Source organism: Pyrgilauda ruficollis, unplaced genomic scaffold (assembly GCF_017590135.1).
Source record: "Pyrgilauda ruficollis isolate IOZ18807 unplaced genomic scaffold, ASM1759013v1 scaffold2, whole genome shotgun sequence".
Taxonomy (NCBI): domain Eukaryota; kingdom Metazoa; phylum Chordata; class Aves; order Passeriformes; family Passeridae; genus Pyrgilauda; species Pyrgilauda ruficollis.
The window spans coordinates 8512836-8537231 of record NW_024519206.1 but is presented as its reverse complement, the minus strand read 5'-3'; the positions used below and the strand labels follow the sequence as shown (position 1 = coordinate 8537231).

At 35.6% G+C, this 24396-nt stretch overlaps 1 protein-coding gene across 5 annotated transcripts in view; it reads left to right on the top strand.

Annotated features, from left to right (window-relative positions):
- Positions 1 to 24396, top strand: part of SNX13 (sorting nexin 13) — a 64871-nt gene that overhangs the window by 18252 nt on the left and 22223 nt on the right. For 4 of the 5 annotated variants that reach the window (XR_005955016.1, XM_041466375.1, XM_041466377.1 and 1 more), the window contains exons 2-14: positions 2420 to 2532; positions 7067 to 7169; positions 12047 to 12136; positions 12564 to 12685; positions 14969 to 15090; positions 15236 to 15337; positions 16004 to 16092; positions 16547 to 16630; positions 18957 to 19095; positions 19521 to 19609; positions 20265 to 20364; positions 21862 to 22055; positions 23097 to 23201. Coding sequence is in view for 4 of the 5 variants with exons in the window: in XM_041466375.1 (XP_041322309.1) it covers positions 2420 to 2532; positions 7067 to 7169; positions 12047 to 12136; positions 12564 to 12685; positions 14969 to 15090; positions 15236 to 15337; positions 16004 to 16092; positions 16547 to 16630; positions 18957 to 19095; positions 19521 to 19609; positions 20265 to 20364; positions 21862 to 22055; positions 23097 to 23201 (1452 nt within the window). In the remaining variant the exon portion in view is untranslated. The remainder of the gene's footprint in view (positions 1 to 2419; positions 2533 to 7066; positions 7170 to 12046; positions 12137 to 12563; positions 12686 to 14968; positions 15091 to 15235; positions 15338 to 16003; positions 16093 to 16546; positions 16631 to 18956; positions 19096 to 19520; positions 19610 to 20264; positions 20365 to 21861; positions 22056 to 23096; positions 23202 to 24396) is intronic. The other variant, XM_041466376.1, reaches the window with a different exon arrangement.

Sequence of the window (24396 nt, the reverse complement as noted above, 5' to 3'; positions counted from 1 at the left end):
TGCATATCTTCCTTATCATGCTTATAGTGCTCTGCAGAGGCTTTAAAATGTATTTCTGTGGGTATGAATATGCTGAATCTTATTTTTATATTGAAATGTAGATGTGCAATGGGATCTCATGTTTTAGTTAAATCTTGCATTTGCCATGGTTTTTTGTTTCTTTTTTTCAGCTGGTGTGTCCTAGAATGGTTAGGGTTGGAAGGGACCTTAAAGATCATCTAGTTCCAACACCCCTGCCATGGGCAGGAATGAAAAACTTTCTGCTAAACCGGGTTGCTGAAAGCCCCAGCCAGCCTGGCCTTGAACATTTCAGGGTTGAGGCATCCACAGCATCTCTGGGCAGCCTCAGCCCAGAGTGCACTCAGCAGTGTCCAACATCACCTTATATCTAATCTAAACTTAGTCTGTGTTTGAAGCCGTTCCCCCTTGTTCTGTCACTACATGCCTTTGTGAATAGTTTCTCTCTGTCTTCCTTGTGGGCTCTCTTCATGTCCTGGAAGGCCACAATTGTCTACTGCATTTACTTATTATGAGTCAACAAAACAAAATCTTCTACTCAGTTGTGATTTTAGTGGTGTGGATTTTGTGGTTTATATTATCTATTGAAGCAATTCCTCAGCTTAAAGAGAATTTAATAACTTGCAATGTTTTTATTTTAATTGCTGCTCTTTAATTACACTCATCTACATACTTGTATGTTTAATTTTTCCCAGCCTCAAACATTCAGAACAAAGCCAGTACAACTCATATCTCCTGCTAGGAAAGTTCAACTAGGAAGAAAATAGAATTTAATCTCAAGGTTCCATTAAACTTTTAGCTAGGAAGAATTAAATAATTCTGATTATTACAGTTTAGATCAGTGAAAGTCTCTCTTCAGAGCTGTGATTTTGCTTTTTGATCTTGCTCTCAAAAAATTATCAGTTGCTTTATATAGGACTCATAATTTATATTATTTTTCATTCTCTATAGGGTATTTAAAACTTTTTTTGAAAAAGTTGATTTTTTTTTTAATCCTATGCCTAAAATGAAAAGACAAAATCTAAATAATTCCTTGAGAGAAATGAGCTGTAGCTCCTTCATATTAAAAGCTAAAAAAGGGCTCTCTGCAAATCTGGTGTTCAATCTCTGTTTGTTTTCTAAATGTCAAACTGCAAGACGAGTTTATTTAAATACTTTCTTAGTGCTACTTGTTGACACAGTTGTCTGAGTTCCCATCATGGTGTCATTTGATCACTGTTAGGAAAGGTGTAAATTAGACAACAGCAGCAACCAAAAAAAATACTGAGAATCTTAGAGCTGGAACAGTTTGGGTGGCCTATAAATACTTGTCATGGTTGTGTTTCACACTCTTGGGACTTGGCTGAAGCATGCTTTCCATATTGAACTAGAGACTAGATTGAATTAAATTTATGTAAGCTTTGTTGACTGCATTGCAGCATTGTGATGATTTAAAAACTATTGTAGCTCAGATCAGTCAGGTTTTCACTGCCTTGCCTTTTTAGTTTAGCATGCATGTATGTACAGGTATCTGTCTACACAGATAGATCAAGTATATGTGCATACATGGGTATATGTAAATGCACTTCGACTATAACCTGTAACTGGAATCTCACTGCTTTTTTTGTACTCCTGCTGGCTGCCAGTGCAGGTGGAGTTTTGCCTGCTGCATTTATGCCAGACATCACCCCCCAAAATCCCACCAGCCCCATGTGTGCTCTTGTGACTGACTTGAACTTCATCATGGGCTTTTCAAACAACCCTTGCCTCCCTTCCACTGCCCAAGAATCAGTTGCTGAAGTTTCCCTCCCTTTTGTTTATGTGGAAAAGTATGCTTGTGCCAATTATTTGGTGCACCTGTTGACCTGCCTGTGACTTGACTGGAGAAAGTGATGCCTTTTTAGTCTTGCACCTGGTTTGATCTAGGGAAGAAACAGTATTGCTTGGTTGTAGAAAATAACATGTTTAGATGTGTAAAACAAGGCTGTATTGTCTCTTCCTGTTCTATCACAAAGCCTGCTTTTTCCTAGGAGATGGTGGAGAACTTTTCTCACGGTGGGGATAGGGGAAGAAGTGAGGAGGAAGGGATCTCAAAAAAAAATGCATGAAAGGAGAACAGAAAAGAAAAAATTGGCACCTTAAAGGATGATAGTTTTATCTGAAATAAGAAATGAGGAGCAGTATTTGAAAGAAAAATGCTCTTATGTTGGCTAAACTGGATTAGTGGCCCACAATATAATGAAGGACATATTTGATAGCAATATACTCTTAAAAACAAGGGTAATTTTTTATTTCATCAAGCAGAGCTTATATCTGGTTAAAATGTATCAAACATTATAGAAACTACAAGTATTGCTCTGGAGACTTAAAGTTGTATGAATATAATATTAATTATTCCTTTTCTATATGTTCTTCTTTACAGACCAGTCTTTCCATATGGGGATGGGGAAGTCTTGGCCTTGTGCTTTTTCTAGTAACTTTTGGACCCTTCGCTATATTTTACTTTGCATTTTATATCCTCTGCTTTGTGGGTGGGTAAGTATATTACTTAGTGTTTTGTTTCATTTGTTGTGAAAGTAAAATTTTAATGGGTGTGTTAGCAAAGAACTTGCTCTGAAAATCTGAAGTGGCTTTATGTAATTGTTTCCCCATTTGAGCACCTCTTTATGAGCAAGATTTTTGTAATTGAAATCTCAATTTTGCTATTTTTAGTGGATATTAGAGGACAAATGCTTACATTAAAACAGTGATAATTTCAGTTCATACTTTTTATTAGTGTCCGTTCTTTTCCCGGGTACTTCTAAGTGCTTACGTTTCCTTTTCTACCACATCTCACTTTCCTATCTAAGGCACTTCATTCATGGGAGTGGATTTTGTCCTGTGTGTGTGGAAATAATGCTACACTTTGAACAAGTAGATCAGTTCAGCAGCTGTAGACTTTTCATATGTTATCTATATGGGCAGAAAGGGAGCAAATGTGAAGTTTAGCACCATTATTACATTGTATATTATGATGTTTGTCTTGTAACCATTAAAACATTTTTAATGGCAAGTTAGAATGTCTTAGTGGTATCTTCTTTTTGCCTTCTTATTTGATACCATACAGAATGTATCTATATTCCTGTATATCTCATAAAAAATGTAATAGAATGTAGTAGCTAGAATTTCAACTGTACTAGGCTTGGTATTTCATCTCTGAGAAATCAGAATAGTCAGTCTGTTAGAAAAGGGATTTAGTTAAGGTAAAACTAACTTGAAGTAAATGCTTTTGTCTTGTTAAGTCTTGATACAGGTATGGTTGGCATATTTTGTTATCTGTCCAGGGCAAAAGTCAGAGTTTATCCAAAGGGCAAGAGTGCATCTGCTTGCTGTTTTGTCTTACCACTTCCTTAATACTTGCAGTATGAAAAATAACATGGGATATAATAATTTCTTGAGACGCTATCCTTCATTCTTGCACAGTTTTGGTTTGGTTTTTCAAAGCTAACAGTCAAAGCAGGGTCTCAGAATATGTCTGAAGTCAGCTACCGTTTGGCACCATTAAACTGCACGTGGTGCCTGAGCTCATTCATTCTCAAGTCAGCTCTCGTATCTCTTTGCTGTGGTTATCGTGCTGCTTTGATTCATTTTTCTAGCTAGTCAGTAAACATAGAATTTGTTAAGGATAAATTCATCTAGTGGTAGTGTATCTGTTAGAGCAGAGTGTTTACTTACATACATAGATGTGAAGTCTCAGCCCTTGCAGTGGAATGTCATCACTTCATTACTTTAACATGTACATCTTGGCTGTGGCTGTGATCTGGCCCTTTGTTACCCTGTTAATCTTTTTCAGAGTGATACACTTACTTTAACATTCAGCATGCAGAACTGTGAGTGCTAACTAGGCCAAATGGGTTTTTATCTAAATTATTCTTGCCTGCTTTTTTTCCTTGTTGTTGTTTAATTAATTCCCCTGAAGTTTCACAAAGTGCTTGGTCATGTTTCTGTTAGAAACAAACAGAAATTGTTATGAAGTAACTTTTGCACTTATAATTAGCAATTATACGTCATAACATCATATATATGAATTTAGAAAACAAAAGTTTAGTTTTGGTTCATGATCATAGTGGTGTCTGTAATATTTACTGTACACTTCTCTGGAGTAAAATGGCTATTTTGGACATGGATTTTTGTGATTGAATTTTTTGTTGAAACTTGGAGTTCTTACCCAATTTCACACAGTTTTCTAGGTCTTTATATTTAATTCAAAAAAGAAGTGGCCCGTGTCAAAGGTTTCTGACTCCCAGTAGCCAAAAGTCCAGTTTCTGTCCCATTTTGCAGTTTTAACAAAAGGAAATGCTGACTCACAGCTGGTCACACTCTTAGTATTGACCTAAGCATATTGACCTAATAATATATCAGTGAGCTGTGCAGGAAGACAATGGTGATGCCATATCTGTGTGAATGCAATCAATCTGTTTATACTGTTTGACTTCTGTTATGTGCTAATAATTTCTTTTTGATATGCACTCAACTCTGTGATTGCACAGATGCCTTATAGTAAATGTACTATAGTTTTTGGTGTACATAGAAGAATACTGAAACCATTTGTATATATGAATGAAAGTTCAAATGACAATTTCTCTGTATTTCATTTTGTTTTGTTTCAAGACTGATTTATAAAATGTTAGCCTTTTTCCATTCAGTGATCATTCACTTAGGGAACTGAGTTCAAAAGCAGAGGCTAAAGATAGATACTGTTTACTTAACGTGTGTAGAATATTACAGGGTGGTATTCTTTTTTCCTCTCCCTCAAGTACTGGTGTAGACCCCTTTACCTGAGTGCTGAGCCTGTCTGTTACCATCTGTCTTTCCTACTAAGAGTGTTTCTTATCTTATTCTCTTTCCTTCTCTCTTTCAGCCCTAAGGAAGTAAAATAAAAATGATGTGAATTGTGGTTTTGCCAAGTACAAAAATTGAAATTTCTTGGAAATTTCAATTGAAATTTCTTGAAATCAATTGCTTTGCCATTTAAAAGTATTTGCTCTGTCATCAAATCCCACCATTATTGATACTCAATTACATCCATGTCTATGTAACTGTCTGGCTCCATTAATGATTGTAACTGCTGACCAAATCAGGAATGGTTCTGTAGCTGCTATTTGACTTTCACAAAGCATTCAGCTGAGACGTTACTTTTCAGACTTGAGGGGAAAGTGATAAATCTGTGGTCTTCATTTTTTTATCTTTTTACCTTTGTTCTGTTGTTAATCTACCCTTGAAAAAGCTGGCCATCCAGTAATCTTTGGAAGAATTCTATTTAAATGAAGCAAAATACAATCTTTTCATTTTTCTGGTCTTTTAATTTACGGAAGACGAATACGATTTCTCATTCATGTATTAAAAATCTTCTTGATGAATTAAATAAGCATTTACACTAGAAGATTCAGATTAGCTAACAGATGTCCTGAATGTTCAGACTATGTATCCTTCTCTAATGCTCACAAGATTTTATATTAGAGAATAAAATATGTTAGTTTCTGCCAGAGAAGAAGCAGCTCCTAGCATTTCAAGCATAAAACTGATAATACTTCAAGGCATCTAAGATTAGCCTTTTTTTAAACCATATTGGTAGTATTAGTATTTTTGAATGAATCATTAGCTTTGAAAGAGAGAAAACAGAGATATAATCTTTAGGTAGTTATTTCCAAGGCTTCATTATTTTTGAATAAAAGAAGATAAGCAACTGGCTGATAGATGTTTGAAATTAAAGTTGATTTTAGGCCAAACTTGAGTATACTGTTTTCTTTAAAAGACAACTGAGGTTTCCAATAGCAAAGTCATAGATAATCAAAAGAAAATCCAAACTTAAATAATTGAAAACAACCCAAAGCATTAGTGAAACTAATATTGTGATTTTTCTAAGCAAGTTCTTGTCTGTGAACTCTGATAAGTGTTATGATTTTTAAGTTGCAGGGAGCAGGAGGGCAATTAATCCTGCTTTTATTTCTTGGTGTCATATGGCAGGTAAGGATGGCTGTAATGGAGTTGGAGGATCCGGTGAACTCCTCTTATGTGTTGTCAAGTTACTGACAATAATTTGTGTAGTGGTTTTTTTTTCCCTCTCTTTCATGGAATTAACCTCACAGCTTCTGAATTACTGGGCCTCTGGGGGGCTTAAAAAGAATTTTTTTAATTTTGGGAATTAAAACCTTTAAATGGCATATTTTAGCTTGGATAGGATTTTTTTTTTCTGTAATCTTGTGAGAGTATCATATATCAACAGCAACCTATATTAAAAGAACATGTTACTTCAGCACACTTCAGGCCTGGAATAGCTTTGTGAGTTCCTGTGGTCACAAATGCTGGTCAGCTGGCCTTTAAATGGAATGCTTTGAAATTTGTGTAAAAACTGTGTGTATTTAGCCATCTCAAGGTTAATCTATTTTCTTCTTTGCTTGATATTTCAAAGGTTACATCCTCTGCTTATGCTAGAACTGGGAGAGACACTAGGTTTTCATCTATTTCTTAGTAAAGCCAGCTTCATGTTCATGTGTTCTTGTGCCTTAGATTCATAAGCTGTAAATAAATTCTTGCTGTTCTAGAAGGGTAAGCAAAATGTCTAAACACATGCAGTGGTTAGTTATGCTTGCTGCATCAGTTTATTCCTGGACTGTGATTTTGTGGCTTACACTACAGTGGAGCAGCCTACAGAGTTTATTTCTTCATAGTGTTGGAGACTCTTCATATAAATGCAACCAAAACAACTTCTGTATGTACCCCTCTTCCCAAGTGCTAATACTTGTGAGCACAGGCAGTGTGCCATCACAGCAGGCACACTGTAGCATAGACAATGCTATATAGATCTTCTGTGTGGTAAAAATATACCAAGACAGACCATACAAGACTGGGAAACTTCATACTAAGGCTTCTGTCAGTTATTTTGAGCCGCATGTTACAGTGTGAAAAAGCGTGAGAGTAAACAGTGAGGACTATCATGTATTGTCGTTTTATAACTTGCTGTTAAATACTTTCTAGAGGTGAGAAAATGTGGCTGTTGTTGTACCTGGTCTTTCTTTTTCCGTTTTAGGGGTTTTGTGGTTACTCTTTTATTTGGAAAAAGCAATTCAGAAAAATACCTTGAGCAGTGTGAGCATTCATTTCTCCCTTGTACATCGGTTGGGATCCCTAAGGTAAGGGAAGTTTTCTGGTCTTCACTTGTAGATCAGATTTTATAACTTGGTAAGAAATAATCAGTTTTAATGTAAGAATTGTGCCCGTTTCTCAAGGTAAAAGAACCTGCATTTATCTTTTGAGTCAGCTGCAATGTGTAAATGAAATGACATATTTTTCCTTTATGAAATTCAAGTTTTTTAATAGGTTATGGGAAGTTTGATTTAAGTATTGTTTCTTCATTGTGAGAAGTGAGTATGATATGACTGGCTAATATCTGTGAGGAAATTACTAAACCATTACTTTCTAGACTACTTGTGTGTCTTGGTTTGTTTGGGGGTATAGCTCTTTCTTGCTTTTTTGTGCAAGATTGTCACAACTTATTATTGTTACTATTTTGGTGTCTTCCATCACTGGATCTATAGTCTGTCCACTTTTGATTGTATTCAGAAAGTTGCCTGCCTAACTAAGAAAGTCAAACTGTTACAAAGTCTAGATTTGCAGTGCTTCAAGAATGCGGAGGTCATCTTTCTCTCTCTTCAAGGCCAAGCAAAAATTATGGAAACGCATAGATAAATACAGAGCAGCAGTGAAATCCCCTTTCAGCTCTGTTATTTTCTGACTATCTAACAGGCACATCATTTTGGTTGATGGATTCGAGTTCTGGGTTCCTAACTGGATAAATCTGCATCTGTTTAGTTCAGAAAAAGTTGTTAAAAGCCAGGAGGTAGAATTTCTAGCAATTCCTGGTTTATGAACCAATGAAGCCATCTTCTTAGGTCAGAAGTTTAGATATATTTTGGTCTAATCTATTTGCACTCATCAGAATAAACACTTTAACCCAAAGATTGCTAATTATAGTAAATTTAATCTCACAGCTATTCTGACTGAAGCATCTTGATATTTCTTAGCTGCCAGTTCACTACACCTCATGTCTATCAAAGGGGTTGATTGTTCAGCATTATCAGTAGCACATAGAAATTTACCTTGTGATTCAGCAGTATGTTTTCTAGTCACAGAACTTTTTCTGTGACTGGTTCATTGCTTGTTTGGTGTGTGGCCTTTTCACTTAAGTCTTTGAATATTTTGAAATAAATCTGAAAGTGTACCCTAAACTGCAAAGTAAGCTCACTGCTCCAGATGAAAAGTACAAAGTTGAAGGCTGAAAAAGGAAAAGTCAGCAGTCAGCTAATGTTTCTGTTCTGTTAATGAAACCTCATTGTGGATGGCTAAGATTCTTGGTGCTAGATAGACTTTAGTGCTTCTGTTTTATAGGTTGTTACTTAGTGTCCTGTGTTTTGAGAGCACATTTAGAGAAGTTTTTCTGTTTTTTAGATTTCCTCTACATGCTGAAACTTTTTTTTTTTATGTTAATGTTCTATTTTGGGTTCAGTGTGTTGCTTTGTAAAAGAAAAATCTTGTGGAGTTTTTTGTGTACTCTTTGCAAATTCAGTAGTTTGACATCTGATTTGAGTATGGACTATTGACACAGCACTTTCCTCAACTGATCTGTCTCAACTAATCTCTGGATTTAAGTTTTGTAATACAAAGGTATTTGTTTTTAGCTGACTTATGAAATGCTATTTGAAGCTGTTCACCAAATAAAATCTCTTTGTCTTCTACAATAGTGTTTTCTCTTTTGCCACTGCACTAAAGTAGTGTTAACAAGGGTAGGTAGGCTTTGCAGTAGCAGTGCTAGTAGAGATGAGCCCAGCCAAAACCAAACATGTTGTTTTGTGAAGCCTATTTGCTATTTCTTTATTAAAGTGCTGCTGACTTGTATGGAAAATAATATTTTTAACTTTTTTTTTTTTAAAGTAATTATGGACCTAAGTGGTCTTAAACAATGAATATTCTTTCTAGTGGCTGGTGTGTATAGATTATACTTCTTCCATAAACCAAGTACAAGCTGAATTCACCTGAATATGAAATTATTTTGTGGTAGTCTGAGGAGTTATCTGGTTATATTTGTTCTTTATGAGATGCTCTTTTCATCAGAGTTTTATTGATAGTTTTGGGGCATTTTTGGTACTTAGTGATTTTTTTTTTTTAGGCTAAGATAAATGTTCAAATGCGTGATTTTACAGAAATCAGTAGTAATACAGAGCATCAAAGTTGTGGCTGGATGTAGTGTGTAGAATGTACCATACATTACAACACCAGATCTGGTTCTGATAGGTTTCCTTGATTGCTGCAGGTTATACTTGCAAATATATAGTGAATACCTCACATTAAGGAGAATACTTAAGGTACATTTGATGGAAGATTGTATACCTTTCTACAGTTTATTTCTTTGTTTGTTTACGTACAAGCAGGGAGGCTTAAAAATTAGGCTTAGACTTGCTTTTCTTTTTGCAAGTCATGACATAACTTCTGTGTCAGGAACCTACAGGATGATACAGTAATGAACTGGCTCTGCAACATACACAGTAGTCTGCAGGCTTGTATTAAAACAATGTTGAGTGAAATGTAAGTTTAGAGCCTTCTGAACTGTTAACTTGAATGCTACTTTCAATTGAAATTACACTTTCACTCCAACAGAAGAATGAAATGTTTGATTATAATAGTTGATGTCTCTAAGCTTTACCCAAAAGACAAAGAGTAGGCTTGGTACAATGTTGCCAAAGTACAGTGAGAAAACAGTGATAACAACTTATAAGCAGTAGTTACATGTTGGATCCCAAAATAGCCTCTGAGTCTCTTTAAGTCAGTGGGTCATATCCTATGTCTCGGATTTGAGGCAGATTTGTAAATACCCTATGTCTTGTCCACTCACAAAATGTGACTGCAATTGACAGTCTAAATGAGCCATATTTCATATTTGATAGTTTCCTAACAGTTTCGAAAGAGGACTTCAAAAATGCCCATTAGTGCAGTGAAATAAAAGTCTGAAATAACTCATTCAGTGGAGTTAGATGCTTGTGGAGCCCAGATTTGTTTGTGTTGCATCTCACTTTGTGGAGTCTGTCTTAAATTCCTCCGAAGTGCTTCCTCCCTGCTCAGAATGAAACAAGGAGGTGTCAAATGTAATAGTAACAAGTGATACCCATTTTTCCTAACCAATCTTTTAATACTGGTAGAGTGCATCAGCCTAATTGTGAGTGAAGTGATAGTCAAATGGGACAGTTGTCATGTGAGTTGGGTCCTTCCTTTAAGTCTGTCTTCTGTGTCAGCATCTGGGAGGCAGAAGTAAAACCATCAGTGCTTTCCAAGTGAGACTAGAGTCAGCTGTTGTGCCTGTAATGGAATAAAAGCACATACTCTAAATTTTAGATATTTTCAGACATATCAAATTAAATTATACTGCAGGCACATAAAAATTTCACTGCAGATAAAGAGTAGGAAAAAATGGCCTAACTTTGTAGTTGGCTCTGCTTTGAGCAGAAGGTTGGGCAAGACTAATTCCTGAAATCTGGGTCAAAACCTGGATCCTATGAGCGTATGAACATTCAAATTTTTACCAAGTAGTCCTGCATCTTCTCTGTGTCCCGCTCTTTCTTGTGCCTGCTGCTTTTTTACTGCTATATTTTCCTCTCTGTTTTCCAAATGTGGTTTTATGCAGGCAGTCCTTCAAAATTATTTTGAAAGTTTTGTGTGGTAATTTGTACTATGCTGTGTTTAGTAAAATGTTTAATTATTTGGTACCATGTAATTTTTACTTTGCAAATTCATTAGTCTATAGGTGGAATATGCTAATTGTTTGAATGTGACCCAGTCTTATTTGTATTAAAGTAGCATTGAAGGTTCACTTGCCTTGAAAGTTAAAAAAACCCCAGAATTTTGCAAAAAAATATTTGTGTTGTGATACAGAGTTGCTTAAATAGGAGGATGATTTTTTTTCTGGCCTCAGGTATTTCACTACCATTCACTGTTAACTGATTTGAATGAGTGATACTTGGGGTGATACTTTTATTCACATAGAATAAAAAGCTTGGATATATGGTTTATAATTCCTTCATTTATGGTTTTTGCAGTTCTTCTTTTCCCAATATGGTCATAACTTTCTCTCTAGATCAAAGAAATTACTGGTTTATTTGAACAATAGTGTGAGTTGTCGGGTTGTTATTACTGTGAAAATAGAGGAGTTTGTTGCCGATTTCATTGAAATTTTGTAGAAAGACACTGCATTAGTCTACTTGAGAGAAGCACTGATAAAGGGAGTTCTTTTTCAGTATGTCACTTGCCGAAAGTCAGCTCTGATGAGGTCAGTCTTGGAGTTAACTGCTTTGAGAAGCAAATCCTTCAATAAAGTAATTTCTTTCCCTCCTCATTAATTACTTTCAAAAATGCTCATCTGTTGAGTAGCAATGGTATGAAAAAGTAATTTCTCTTCTGGTGTACAGAATAAACTGAGGTGGATAAAGAAACCAAAAACCCAACTGAAAACTCTCTGCCTGAGAGTGCACAGTCAAGTACACAAACAAGAGGGGAACTGGAATCTTGCACAAAATCTACCTTGTGTCTCCCCCTTCTCTCCTTTTCTATTTGAGTTTTATTTCCTTCTGATTTAGTAATTTACCAAACACTTGCTCATTTATATTAAGCAAAAAGTAGGTTTTCAGGGGTTCCTCATCATTATATACTATATAGAGAAAAATACAGAAAATATTGCTGCCCAAAGAGGTGGTGGATGCCTCATCTCTGGAAACATTCCAGGTCAGGTTGAACAGGGCCCTGAGCAACCTGATGTAGCTCAAGATGTCCCTGATCATTGCAGGGGGTTGAACTAGACCTGCCAACCCAAATAATTCTATGATTATATCTTCTCTATAAATTATAATAATATAGAAAATATATATAGTCATTACTGGGTGTATACATATATATCATAAGTGGTAGAGCTGTTTTTTAATTAGAGCTAAACCCTGCAAAGTTACATTTCCCAATCTCTTTCAAGTGCATAGAAGAAATGAAACGTGAAGCCAGACCTATTAAGATTGACAGAAGACTGACAGGTGCAAACATAATTGATGAGCCTTTACAACAGGTAGGTTCTAACCAGGACTATTTATTTTTTACTTTTATTACTTTGCAAGTATTGACTATGTAATGCAGAAGTAGTTGAGTGACAAATAGAATTTCAAAATTTTACTATATATGAGAGTGATAAATGAAAAAAACATGGGAGATGGGCCAGGATATTAGGCAATATTTGAGTATGTTTTCAGTATATTTTATTTTCTCAGTGTAGTGGTGATAAAAACAATGTGTGCAAACCAGTCTGAAAAGAAGTTTCAGTGTGTGAATTCTCTTGTTTCACTCCCAGTTTCATAATGGCAAAGGAGTATCATTCATTCTGGTAACCCTTTAGAAAAACTGCTGTTGTGTTACCAGGTACAAAAACCCATTGCATATTTTTTTTTTTGGTCCTTTTTCATTAGTTCTTTTTTTTTTAATTTTCTTTCCAATTTCAGGTAATCCAGTTTTCCCTGAGAGACTACGTGCAGTATTGGTATTACACGCTAAGCGATGATGAATCCTTTCTTCTGGAAATTAGGCAGGCTCTTCAGTATGCTCTTGTTCAGTTTTCTGCCAGGTGAGATTTGTTTTTATTTACATCAATATACTGTGGGCTGTGTGGTTGTAGGTAAGTGGTTATGTTTATCTACTAGCCTAGTTCAGTGCATTTAACAGAAAGAACATATAAACATTTAGGATTATAATATAAGAAATAGGATCTTTTGCTGATCCCCTAGGGAAATAATGGAGATGACAGTGTTTGAAGTCATAATCTTTTGCAAAATGGCCATTTCCAAATTTACATTGTCTAAAATCACTGAACTGCTATTTTTTTCCTTTTTTACAACTTAAGCATTAAGTTTGTGAATCATTACTTCTTTGTATTCTTCATGTAAAGAGTAGGGCAACTCCTAAGGTAAGTCTGAATACAGTCCCAAAGTCTGAATTCAACATATCTATCACCTCAGATGATTTTTAGAAGTTGTGTGACTCTTCCATATGTAAGAACAATGGGTATTTTAGAAAGAATAGTAGTCCAGAGAGTGAAATAGAATGTCACATAGGAAAACTTTTTTTTTTAAAACATGTTTCCTGCTACTTGATTAGCAACTTGTCTGGGAAATTAATTTCTTTAGTATGGCTGATTTCTCAGCCCAGGTACCATGTGCCTTTCTATCCATATACTTGTTTATTAATTTTTTATTTCAGGTATTCACTATGCTTATTATTACTTGCTTTCTCTGCAGAAGAGGTTGTGGGTTACCTAAATATAAGTAACTTCTTAGCAATTTTAAGGTGTTATCCCCTTCCTCTGTTGACTTGAAAATGTAGGTTAGTGTGCTTTTCTGACAGTAAGGATCAAAGATGGAAGGCTGGGTTTAATATTAGGAAAAATTAATTATAAATATAATAATATATGATAAAGTAAAGTAATGAAAATCCTAGGAAACAGTATTGAAATTGTGAAAACAATGCTTAATAAACAGTTATAGCAACCAAACTTATGCATGAAATGGACCTGACTACCCAGCTTCAGTGTTTTGTCTGTTTGGCACTGTCCAGTTCATTGGGCAGTGTTGAGCACTGAGTTTGTGTCAAAGTAGGTCAAATTCTTCCAAGTTTATTTTTCTTTCCTACAGTACAATGGCTCTTCAAAAATAGGCACATTTCCTGTGCAGTTGTGTTCTGCCATAGAAAGCAAATCGGTTTCACAGGCCTGCAGCCGTTCTGCAGAAAAAATGATGTAGTGTATTTATAATGCCTGTAGTTGGATATAGGTGAAGCAGTTTAGGTTAGTACCATTACCTGTAGTTTCACACAGCCTGTCAGCTTCTGGAGAGAATGAGTACAGTGGGAATTTAGTATTTCCTGAGAACTGCCGCTTTGGGAGCCTGGGGTAAGGCTGCCATCCAGAGGTTTTGTGCGGTTCTGTCTTGTGCAGATGGGGTTCTGGATTGTTTGATCAATGGCCCTTTGGGACAGCTCTGTTTCTAATTTACACATCTAGATTTTGCAGTAGCCTTCCCTTTCTTCCAGAGTTCCTTATCTCTTTCTCTCTCCTTGAGAAAAGAAAGAGCAGGTAAGGGAACAAACACAAACAAAGGAAATGTTGTAAAAGGATTCCTGTTATAACAAAATGGGCATCTTGAGAGAGTTCATGCAGTAAAATACTTAGTGTGGTGTGAGAGCTATTACTAGCATCAAGGCTTATTAAACCTATAGTGCACAATCACATTTTTAGGTTACATAGTAAGGCACAGATTCATAAAAATACCTCTTTCCTTTTCACACCTCTAAGGAAGGAGTTTAATGTAACAGTAACTATTTTCTGATCTAAACCTATGTTTGTTGTTGGAAGAGTACACTAAGAACCTCATATAAGCTGTGGAATCAATTGTTGATAATATTAGATTGTGTTAGTTTCAAGTGAAGTGTGTGTTTTCTCACTGGTACGTATTCTGCAAGTTCAGAAGAAAATTATTTTGATTAGATGCCTTCCAAAATGGTAGAAAGTGTGGCTGAAAAAGACCTGGAGAGTGTTTTAGTTTTATGTTTTGAACTGTTTATATCAGGACTTCTCACAGATATTTGACACTGTCACAAATCAGAACATTATTCTTGATGCAAATGTTGACTTTCAACTAAATCGAACATGAATATTAATGTGGTACAAGAGTGGTATTTTACAATATTTGGGTTTTCAGTGGATAGGCAATTAGGAGACTGATTTATTTCTTTGCTTTTCCATGTTTACTATCAGTGTGGTTCTTGGCAGGAAGGAGTGAGAGGTAGGAATTTATTATTGTTCTTTGTGTTCACAAGAAAATAATTACTTTCCGTGGATGTCCTTTACTAATAGGTCAAAGGAAACAGACTGGCAGCCTTATTTCACTACACGACTTGTTGATGACTTTGGCACTCATCTTCGAGTTTTCAGAAAAGCTCAGCAAAGGATAGCAGAGAAAGGCAATCAGATGAAAGGTAATGTGAAGTATTTTTTATTTGAGTCTGAGTAGACTGGTATCTTATGTGTGTGAAGTATGGTTAGCTTTATTTTAGAATTCAATTTCTCTCTCAAATTTCTAGTTTTGACAAAAACATGCTTTTTAAATTTTCTTTTGCACAGATCAAGCTGAGGAACTTGTAGATACATTCTTTGAGGTTGAAGTTGAAATGGAAAAAGAAGTCTGTCGTGATCTAGTCTGCACTTCTCCCAAAGATGAAGAAGGTCTCTCAATATTATCTTCTGAGTAAATATTTTAGTATGGGAAACTAAATTAAAATATTAATAATTGTGTTCACGATATGAAATGCTTTAACATCTTAGCATATGACTTTCAAAGTGTGGTGATCTACCATACATGTATATTTCCTCTGATTTGTACATATTAATGCAATAACTAAAATGAAGTATGTAAGCATGACTTACCTATGTAAGTCTTCCTCCTTTCAGTGGAAAAATTTTAAGATAAAAATCTTTTTTCCTGGGAGGGAGGGGATGGTTTTGCAGATTCTTACTGCTTTTTGGTAGATGTGCCTTCCTTATCACTATTTTGTAGTCTTCCTGCAAAAAGCACTATATTTTTAGGGAAAGTGTTGAAGGAGAGGAAAAAACCCTGAATATGTTAAGTGAGGAAAATTCATTTGAGTTAGGTTGTTCCAGTTTTTTTTAATCTTGGCTTTTGTTGTCTTGGGTTTGAGGTAGATCTTTTTTATCAGTGCTGCTTATATTCCATCTGAAGGTGTTACTGTAATGCTTGGAATGTAAGAGATACATGATTGTATATTTGAACTCAGAATTAAGGATTTATCTATGGCATTTGGTGATATCAGGTAAGATGTGAAGTAACATAATGTAAAATTGTGCTGAGGGATTTTTGTTTTCCTTCTCTAGGATTCCTAAGGGATCTGTGTGAGGTTTTACTGTATATATTGCTACCTCCTGGAGACTTCCAGAACAAGATCATGCGATACTTTGTCAGGGTAAGTTCAGATTCTAAAAGCCATCCCAATTCTTTGGTTTAATGTCGTAAAAAATTTCTAAGCTGCAGGTCTTATTTTCTAAAATTGATCTAATTTAATATTAGGGTATTTAAAAGCAGTAGAATCTTGATAAGTATTTAATATCAGTGAGCAGTTTGTCTGAAATGTTTTTAAACGCTCTTTTAGCTCCATCATGACAAAAGCATGAGAAAGTAGATGTTGTTTATTTTGAGGTTGTTTATTCTTGAGGAGGCTTTTTTTTTGTAATCTCTTGCAATTGCAAATTACATTTGTAGTGTTAATTGGAGGAGAATGTGGTAGTGCCTATTAAATGTTTTCTGTAATTACACTTTTGTGTTTTAAGCTCTACACAGTGATGTATAAATTGTTGCAGTTACACTAGCTTTATGAATAAATGTATAAAATGATGATCTAGAAATCCTTTGTTTTTTAGGAAATCCTCTCCCGAGGAATTCTGCTTCCGTTAATAAACCAGCTCAGTGATCCTGATTATATTAATCAGTATGTCATATGGATGGTAAGATATAAAATGTTTAAAATCATTTGTATTTCCAGAACACAGGTTTCTGGTATAAATCACCGAATGTGTTGGCAGAGAGAATGAACTCAGGGCTGCTATTTTTAATTTTATACACACATACACATAGAGTCTATATATCTGCATTCTTTATTTTGATTGTTCAGCAATAGTTGCCTGACTGAGGACTAATGTATCACAAAATGTAATGTTCAGTCCTCTGACTGTTCTTCTTGGCTGTTTGGGAAGTATGGCCGTACCTGTGGAGTTGTTTTCTGCTGACTGTTTACAGTTTGGCCTTTCAAGCTTAAGTGGTCTCAGGAATGAAAACTAAGAAACATTTATTTTCTGCTAAGGAATTTCGGGGCAGTTATTCTAGGACTGTTTGTATTAACCCTAAATAATTCAATGGAATGGGCAGAAACAATTTTTTTCCTTTAATAACTCTCTAATAGACCTACAAGAAAAGCCCCCAAACTTTTAAAATAGTATTATATAGTAAAGTTAACATAAATAGAATATTTGTGCTTTAATTAACACTATTGATTCTTTGCACAGCAAGTTAAAACTACTCTTACACGTTATTATCCTGTATAGTTCATGAATCAATTTTAATTTTTTCCCCCAAGTTCTCTCTTTTTATTAACATAATTTAGTCTTATAGTGTACATTCAAATCCTATGCTGAAAACACCTTTGCATTTCAAAGTTCTTCTTATGTATGGAATTACGGAATAGCTTCAAGTGTATATGTACAATGTTTCCTTCACTCCAGCCTCCTTCATTTAATGTAAAAGTTTGTACGCGTTCTACAGGAATCCTAGCTTTAGTAAGAAAAAGTATTGCTCATCTGGAGCAGAATTTTAAGTTGTCGATTCCCCTTTCCTCCTACGTGTGTTCTTTATTTGTAACTTGGCCTCATTCTTTATTTACTGAACACTGCCCCCGGCTGCATCCAGAGATAGGATTCTGAGCTTTTTATAAAGCTTTCTGTTATGATAGTGATGTCCCAAATAACTAATTTTCAAAATTGCTTTCTGAGATGAAGAAGCAAATGTGCTGGGCAAAAGATAAGGAAAAAATTAATACAAGTCTTATGAAATGGAGATTGTTGCAGAAATTAAGGTCAGAAGTAGAGATGACTGAAATAAATCCTGGCTCCTTTTGGAACCTTTGACATAAAGTCGCACTTGAATGAAAAGATCAGTTTCTGGAAAAGAGAAGTTTAATTCCAGGCATACCACAGTCCAATACTAATTACGTTGCAATAAAATACAAGGCTTCAATACAAAATCAGAAGTTAATTCAAACTTCTCTCTTCACTATGAAATTCACAAATCTACAAAATGTTGTAAGTTCAAATACTGCTTGTACTATTACTTTTAAAAGCAGATTTTTAGGGAGATTTTCCCATTAACTTTGATCAATGTTATCCAGTCTCCATTCTTTCTGCTTCGTGCAGCTCATGTCAATGCACTTCTTCGGTACAGACCAAGTATTACATTTCCATATTAAAGTGAGCATTTATAAGAGATGTAGGTGAAGTGACTTTCTTAGCTTCAGATGATTGAGTTCTAATGCTGTCTTTACTCTCAGCACCTGTGTGCATGTGTTGTAAAGCTGCCAACCTTTCCCTGATCTCCATGCTGCATTCACAGCACAGTTTCCAGTGATCTTGGCAGCACAGCAGGCTTCTTTCACTTGCATAAATTCCTTTTGAGTCCCTAGAGCAGGTTCATTCTATGCCAGTACTGGTAAAATTGTATGTATTTAAATAGCTAATAGTATTTGTCAGGGTATCTGAATTAGGGTTCCAGAGAGGAGTTGTGTAGAGTTGTTTTTCCCTCAGTAGGTTGTGATTACATGGTAGAATGTTTTAATTCTTTTTGTAATTCTATATCTTAAGAAGCCATTACTCTGGGACCATGTATACTTGCAGGGGATCTTGGTAAAGGTGAACCTTTTCAGTGGTCTCTCCATTTTCTACCTACTTAGCTGAGGAGATAATAGCAGAAGATGGTGGATTGGATTTTGGAGGTCTTCATTAAGGATCTCCATTAAGGATGGACTTTGTTGTCTTGATGCGTCTGTGTTGTACTTCTTGAAAACAGGAAGTGATGGTGTGAAATAGTTTTGACTATGTATGCTTTTTCTGTTTTAGTCCATGTAAAATTTCAGTACCAAAAGGAAAATTTAGAAGCATCAAAGAACTTTCAAAATGCCACTTTGCAGTACTGTATCAAACTAATTCACTTGAAGAAGAATCATGTCTTGATGTTGCATTTTGCTGTTTTGCATTACTTACACTGTAAAACTTTGTGTTTCAGATTCGTGATTCCAACTGTAACTATGAGGCCTTTATGAATATTATTAAATTAAGTGATAATATAGGCGAGTTGGAAGCTGTGAAAGATAAAGCAAGTGAAGAATTGCAATATCTTCGATCTCTAGATACAGCAGGAGATGGTTAGTGCTGCATTGTTTTGCAAAATATGAAATGCATTTAGAAGCATGATCTCTGTAGAATATTGCAACAATTAAAAAAGAAAAGCTCTGATGCAGCATAAAGTATTTTATTTTTAAAAAATTGCATAAGAAGTGATAAAACTTGAGTCTTCATTTTCATAAGTGTTTGTTGGTTGGTGTGTGTTTGATTCCTTTTTGTAGGTTAGCTAAGTGTATTTCTGTTAAATCAAAACTGTCTGACTGGTGGTTCTGAATTTCAATAATATTTGAGGTAGTAATGGTAGTCAGTTAACCATTAATCTGAAAAAGGGAAAAGAAAAATATTTCTTCTTGTTCACTTCCATTAGCAAGGTATTTAAACTGAAAAAAACCTGCAAGACTTTTAGTCATCTGCATTTCTTAATTCTCTTTGTTTTTGCTTGCAGATATCAACACTATAAAAAATCAAATAAACAGTTTATTATATGTTATTAAAGTATGTGATTCAAGAATTCAGAGGTTGCAGTCAGGAAAAGTAAGTGTTTTAAAATTTTTTTAGTTTCAAAAGAGTGAAGTTGCAAATGACTGACTAGTTGTTTGTTTTGCTTGTTTTATAATTAAGGGTTGATAGAGCTGGTATGTTTGGCTTTACTTAGTTTCTTGACTCTTAATTTGGCCTAGATGTGGTTCCAAGATAATGTAGTGTTCTGCATGTATTGACTATTAAAATAATTAAGCATTCTATAGCTGGACCTGAAGGTATTGCTGTAATAGCAAGAAGTGTCATATAGGCAGAAGAAAATGTGACAGAGATGAATTTAAGTTGTGGTGACCTGTGGCCTATCAAATGGTGACGTTAATTCTTGTTAATTAATTTTCTCCTACTGTCACTGCTGATGAGGTATTTGGGGTTAATTTGACCTGTAGAGTATTACATAAAACAGTAGTTTTAAAATCCAGCTTATCATGTAGCAGAACAGCTGCAGCTGGTTTTGAAGGCAAATAATTAAGAAAACTTGACCTTCTAATCTAGACTTTAATTTACTAGTGTTCATGAAAATAGCTAATCATTGAGCTGCTACTTTATTATATGTATTGTAATTTTTTTAAACCTCTGTGCTTTGTAGTAAGTAGAAGTTTTAAAAGTCAGTTAAAAAAAAGCCTATGAACACACTGAACTATGGTTACAGGAAATAGATACTGTGAAACTGGCAGCAAACTTTGGAAAACTTTGCACAGTCCCTCTGGACCATATTCTGGTAGACAATGTTGCACTACAGTTTTTTATGGGTAAGTGTCAATTTATCTGATCTGTTTTATTTGTAAAGAATATGCTAACTCACAGGACTGTGTACTTGGAATTGCTAAATGTCAGTACTAAGGATATCCATCAGTTTTGTTGGTGGTTATAATCCTCTTAATGCAGTAGATGGGAACAGTCCAGGAAGTTTCTGCAGTGCGTGGGAGGTACTTCCTGACACAGTTGGTAAGGCAGCCAATCTAGAAAGGCACCTGTCTGAACCTGTTGTTTGCAAACAGGGTGATGTGATAATTGGAGGCTGTCTTGGGCATAAAGTGAACACCCTCAGTCAGTTTGCAGATGACACTTAAGTTGGGCAGGAGTGTTCATCTGCTGGAGGGCAGGAGGGCGCTCTAGATGGAAGAAGGCTGAATTTATGGTCTGAGATCTTTGTATGAGATTCAGTAAATTGAAGTGCCAAGTCCTGCACTTGTGTCAACCCCAGGCAGTGCTGCAGGCTGGGCGCAGAGTGGCTGGAAGAAAAGCACCTGGGAGTGCTGATTGACAGCAGCTGAACATGAGCCAGAAGTGAGTCCAGGTGACCAAGAAGGTCAAGGGTATCCTAGTTTGGATCAGGAATAGTGTGGCCAGCAGGACTAGAGCGGTGATTGCTCCCCTGTTCTCAGCACTGGTGAAGTCATACCTCAAATCCTGGCCTTCGCTATAAGAAAGACATAGAGGTGCTGCAGCATATCCAGAGAAGGGCAACGAAGCTGGGGAAGGATCTGGAGTATAAGTTTGTGTGGGCTGTCGCAGGAAACTGGGGTTTCTTAGGCTGGAGAAAAGTATGCTCAGGTAGGACCTTATCACTGCCTACAACTGCCTGAAAGGAGGCTGTAGTGAGGAGAGGGCTGCTCTCTTCTCCTAGGCAGCTAGCAAAAGGGTGAGAGGAAATTGCCTCAAGATGTGCCAGATGAGGTTTAGATTAGGTATTAGGAAATATTTTTTCACCAAAAGGGTGAAACATTGGCTTGCAGGCTGCCCAGGGGAGTAGTTGAGTCACCATCCTTGGAGGTATTTAAAAGACATGTAGATGTGCTGCTTAGGAACGTGCTTTAGTGGTGGACTGGAAAGTGCTAGATTGGCAGTCTTGAACATCTTTTCCAGTGTAAATAATTCCATGATCCTGTGAACCTGTTTTTAAGAAATAAAGTTTGAACTTCATCTCCATTTGTATCATGCTGTACAAGCCTGTTACATTCACGTGGTAGTGAAGGATTCACTTTTTACATGTGCATTTGAGGATTCAGTGCTTAGTTCCTAGACTTTGCTCTCAGGTTTTTTTTACTGATTGTCACCAGTATGGATACATATATACACATATGTATCACCAATATGTATATGTATTTTTTTTATTTACTCTATATGGCAAGTATTCCAGATGTATAACCAGATCCTGGTATTCCATGTGTAGTCAGCATCATAGAGAATTCCTGTTCCAAGATGTACAACAGTAACTATGGTCATGTGGTGTCTGTTTTCTGTAGATTACATGCAGCAAACTGGTGGCCAAGCACATCTGTTTTTCTGGATGACAGTGGAAGGATACAGGGTTACAGCACAGCAACAACTGGAGGTACTTCAAAGCCGGCAGAAAGATGGAAAACATCAGACTAATCAGACCAAGGGTCTATTAAGAGCAGCTGCATTTGGAGTTTATGAGCAATATTTATCAGAAAAGGTAGGAATAACTTCATTCTGCAGTTTGTTTATTCTTTGTACTGATACTTCTTTGATATAGTTATAGCTAAGTTAATATGAAATGGTTGATATGTAGTACAAGTTGCTTACATGTTGACACTTAAGCTATTGTGTGTGTATCTTCTCTTTCTCATGTCAAGCAGTAAGGAAGTCTTCCTCTTTTGTGTTCCCCCTCATTTATAAAGGCTTATATTGCCCTCATTGCTCTGACTGCCTTGTCAGATGCACTGTGTTCCTCAGAAGTTGGCTTTCTAGAATACACAAACTAGAGACAATGTAAAGACAGAATAAAAAAGTCTGTGAATGCTGTCCTTTTCCTTCCTTTTATTCTGCCCTCCGCCCTTGCCAGCCCCCTTAAGAAGTGTTATTTAAAAAATGGAACAGAGTATTTGTCCAAACTTGGATTAAGATTGGATTTTCTAATGAAGTAGCTTCCTGTGCTTCTCTACAATTGTCTGTGTAAATCACTCAAATATCACCATTGGATATCTTTCAATAGGCTTTAAGGATTCCTCTGTGGAAGAAACTGCTCATCAACTTGTATTGACAAAGCATCTTTGTTCTAAATTTGTGTGTGCATAAAAATCACCTCTCACTCAGAAATGGGCAATTGACAAACTGTTAGCCTTTCCTCAGATGTTTCAGAACTTCATCCTATTACTTTTTTATTGGCTTGTTCTTGATTTCTGAATCTTCATCTTTTTCATAAATAAATAAAAGCTGTTCATAAGTCTGAGTAAATCTGGTTTAGGTACTGCTTCAAAATGCACGTATAAATTGTTTTTGAGGCAATTCATAGTGTTTAATAGTGAAACTTCCAAGTTTTAACACAAACTCTGTACTTAATTTTGGGGGTGGATGGGATCTGACTCCTGTTGTATGTTCTAGACAGTTACAGAGATACTTGTGAAAAAGAAATTTAGTTTACTTAGAGAGTTGCAGCATTGTATTGGATTTTATTTGATAAAGTAGAATTTTCTTATTTTTATGCTGCAAAAGTTGATTTAGATCTCTATGACAGGCATCTCCAAGAGTTAATATTGATGACAACTTAGTAGCAAAACTTGCAGAAACATTGAACCATGAGGATCCAACACCTGAAATCTTTGATGACATTCAGAGAAAGGTATACTCTATTCGTCCTTCATTTCATAAGAACTGTTAATGCTATGGAGTATAAAACATAACTATAGATGCTAGAAAAGAAGTCAAATATCTAAACCCTAAAAGCTGTGTAACCATTTTTCTGATCTATGAAAATCACACTCTTTTAAAATTGTCAATTTTTACTTTTCCATTCGTTAGCCCATGGTTTTCAGAGCAGTAGACAGAAGGAGTGTCCTTCCTGTATGAATCTAAGTATGAAACACAGTTTAGATTATCGTGTTTTTATTTGTGTTAATGCACCAATTTAAGAAAAATGTCATGAGTACACGAAAACATACAGTTTTCGTTCAGTTTTACTTCTCTTTTTCAAAGGTGAATGTAATGGTCCCATCTTAAATCCTATAGCTGTTCCCAGAAATTAGTTTGACTCATCCATTTCTGAAAACTTGACCAGTGAAGCACTCAGAAGTAGCAAGTGCTGAAGAAAAACCAGTATATTTACTACCTGCTTATGTAGACTTTATCATTCAAGTGTAATATATGTATTTAAAAAGGAAAAGTGAATGATTAATATTCTGGCAATAACTTAACATACCCAGTCTGAAATGTTTTTATTTTAGATCCTTACTTCAATGTTCTCATTCATGCTACAAATTAGTGATATGAGCTGTAGAATTTAGAATCGCACTATTTATGTGGGACTCCCATTTAAGACTAATTAAAGCAGCTTGTGAAATCTGGGCCTTGCTTGTGAATTCTGCTGAAGAGCATAAATTTCCCATATGTTACAAAAGAATTGAACTTCCTCACACCTGGATGGATTGGTTTTTTTTTTCTGTTCTTACTAGATTGAACAGTGGTCCATGGGAAAAAAATAATTAAAATATTCTAGAGTTTACATGAGTATCCAAACATTATGAATTAATTCCTGCTGTGTATAGATACTTGTGTATATGCTGTGAAGGTTAATTGTTTGAGGTGGTGTGGTTAAATCTTTTTTGAGGTATGGCTGTATTGTATTGACTAAACTAGAAATTTTCAGGAAAGTGACATATGGTGTCTTCCCTCCCCTTCTGTCCCTCTTCTCACCTTTTGCCCTAAGTATTTGCTGGTCTACATTTGTAGTTTATCTACAAGGAGGGACTGAGATAACCTTTTATGAAATGGATAAAGACCAAATAGGTTTATACTGCAATTGGAAGGGCTCAGAGCAG